This window comes from Primulina eburnea, chromosome 5 (assembly GCF_022965805.1).
Source record: "Primulina eburnea isolate SZY01 chromosome 5, ASM2296580v1, whole genome shotgun sequence".
Taxonomy (NCBI): domain Eukaryota; kingdom Viridiplantae; phylum Streptophyta; class Magnoliopsida; order Lamiales; family Gesneriaceae; genus Primulina; species Primulina eburnea.
Genome location: NC_133105.1, coordinates 6,691,092 through 6,693,934, shown reverse-complemented (window position 1 = coordinate 6,693,934; position 2,843 = coordinate 6,691,092). Strand labels below are relative to the sequence as shown.

General features: G+C 41.4%; 1 protein-coding gene across 1 annotated transcript; it reads left to right on the top strand.

Annotated features, from left to right (window-relative positions):
- Positions 1–767: 767 nt before the first annotated feature.
- Positions 768–2,459, top strand: LOC140831923 (uncharacterized). Its single transcript, XM_073195632.1, has 2 exons — positions 768–1,396; positions 1,745–2,459. Exons 1-2 carry the CDS (start codon positions 768–770, stop codon positions 2,457–2,459), a joined length of 1,344 nt encoding a protein of 447 aa, XP_073051733.1.
- Positions 2,460–2,843: the final 384 nt, after the last annotated feature.

Here is a 2,843-nt window from a genome sequence, read left to right as displayed (position 1 = left end):
TACAATCTTTTCAAATATTTTATCGTTAGCTTATATGAATATATTAAATTGTTTTCCTTATTTTCTAATGACTCTAAATCTCAGACACACGAATCCGAGTACAAAGCTGGGTCTCGATCCACCACATAAACATACATTCTAATGAAAAAACGAAGATAAGAAACCAACAAATTGATTACAAAAGGCCACTCATTGATTAAAATTCGATTATCTAACAATGATCTACTTTTCAATTTTAAAAAACATTCCACAACGTATTTCAATACACTTGGGATGATCATTTTTTTTATAAAAAAAGTTTGATCGGGTTTAAATGATCAAACATCCTTCCAATAGTATACTGATAACATTTACAAGAAACATACTATGAAAGATAAGACACTAATAATTTTTTTATATATATATATTTGTTGAGAAATCAATCAAACTCGAACACAACATATTTCAAAGACTTGTCTTCATCTAACAGCGGTGTCTAACATCGGCATCCTTACACGGGATATTGAACCCCCTGCCAGGTCCCAGGATTTTAACACACACAAACAATCACCAAGTAGTAGCCAGAAGAAATGGAAGCGCAGAGCACGGGAGAAAGGTACTCTAGTTATTCCGACACTAGACCAGCAAGAGAACAATTCAGAGAATATAGGCCCGGGGATTTCACGGAACCATCACAGTCCTCCAAAGAAGCGCACTTTCAGTGAGATCTTGGACCCCATAACAACTGACTCAGCGGCGGTGATTGCGAAGCAACACCGCCGATCACTATGAATTGCATATGTTGGAATGTTCGAGGGCTTGGGAACCAACGAGCATTCCGGGAATTAAAGCGACTTGTCGCAGAAAAGGACCCAACCCTTCTCTTTCTATGTGAAACTAGGATGAAGGGATCTAACATCCGATGGTGGAAGAAGATTCTTGGATTCAATGGCCTATTTGCGGTAGACTGTATATGTAGGAGTGGTGGTTTGATGCTACTATGGAAAGACCCTCTCAACATTAAAATTCACTCGTACACATCAGGGCATATAGACTGTACAGTACAACAGGGCGATAAGTTTTGGAGATTCACGGGCTTTTATGGACAACCAGACACAGGGTGCCGACATCTATCATGGAACCTCCTCCGTCGTTTGAGCGGACTTACTGAACTCCAAGGGCTCCCATGGATTGTTGGTGGTGATTTTAACGAAATTTGTTTTGACAGTGAAAAACAAGGAGGAAGCCAAAGACCTCGGCATCAAATACGAGCTTTCAGGGACACTCTAGATGCTTGCTCATTACAAGATCTCCATAGCAAAGGCGAGTTCTTCACTTGGGCCAACCTCCGAGCTTCTAATAATATTATTTTTGAACGTCTTGATAGATTTGTTGCCACTATTGATTGGAGACTACTGTACCCAACAGCACAAGCCCAAACTTTGGAATTTTTTCACTCCGACCATAGACCCATCCTTATTGATATTGGCGCTCCACAGAGACAAATAACTCGCCACGGTCCTCTATTCCGCTTCGAGCCTCATTGGGTTACATAGACCGATTGCAAAGACATAGTCACTCAAGGATGGAAAAAAGATGACAAGACTCTAACTTTATCAGAGCGTATTCAGAGTGTTAAAACATTCCTAAGGAGTTGGGCTGGACACCGATTTAAAGATCTTCCGAAACAGATAAAAACCAAGAGGGGGCAACTAAACCGTCTCAGGACTCATGAGCAATGGCATTTGTCTGTACAAAAAATCAGTGAACTAGAACGTGACATTGAGAAGCTAGCCACCAAGGAAGAACTGTACTGGAAGCAACAAAGTAGAGTCAACTGGCTCGCAAATGGTGACCGCAATTCGAAATATTTTCATGCATGTGCCTCACTCCGGAGAATGAAGAACCATATTAGCGGCCTGTTCACAGCACATGGAGATTGGTGTACTGAGCCGCGCAACATTTCTGAAATCGTGGAACACTATTACTCGAACTTGTTTACAACTAATGCACCGACAATAGCAGATAGAACACATATTCTAGACTGTGTTGAACCAAAAGTGGACGGGGATATGAATGCTCTTATTTGTGCCCCGTTTACGGCAGAAGATATAAGAAAAGCAGTGTTTGACATGCATCCGGATAAAGCACCCGGACCTGATGGGCTATCAGTTTTCTTCTATCAAAAACTCTGGGTTGTGGTCGGCGCAGAGGTCACAGAGGCTTCTTTACAGATACTCAATGTAGGGGCGATCACGGAAGACTGGAATTCTACTATTGTAACCCTCATACCGAAAGTCAAGCAACCAATGACAATGAAAGATTTCCGTCCAATTAGTCTATGTAACGTCTGTTACAAAATAGTGGCCAGAGCTTTGACGAATAGGTTGCGACCTATAATGCACCATATTCCTGGATTTCGAGGCACTTCATTGGATACGCAGCAAAAAAAGAGGACAAAAATCATTTGCGGCACTTAAACTTGATATGAGTAAAGCATATGACAGAATAGAATGGAGTTTCATTGAGGGAATGATGTCTCGGTTGGGCTTTGCAAATACATGGGTGGAGAAGATTATGCGCTGTGTCCGCACGGTCCCATATTCTTTTTCAATAAATGGTGAATTAAGCAACACAGTCATACCAAGCAGAGGCATAAGACATGGCGACCCACTCTCACCGTACTTATTTGTTATTAGTGCTCATGGCTTATCATCTGCTCTTGTTGCTTTAGAAAGAAGAAAACTCGTCACTGGAGTACGTATGATACCCTCTTGTCCTTCTATAACCCACTTATTTTTTGCAGATGATAGCCTCATGTTCTTCAAGGCTACTATGGAGAACTGTGCTGGGATCCGCATCTG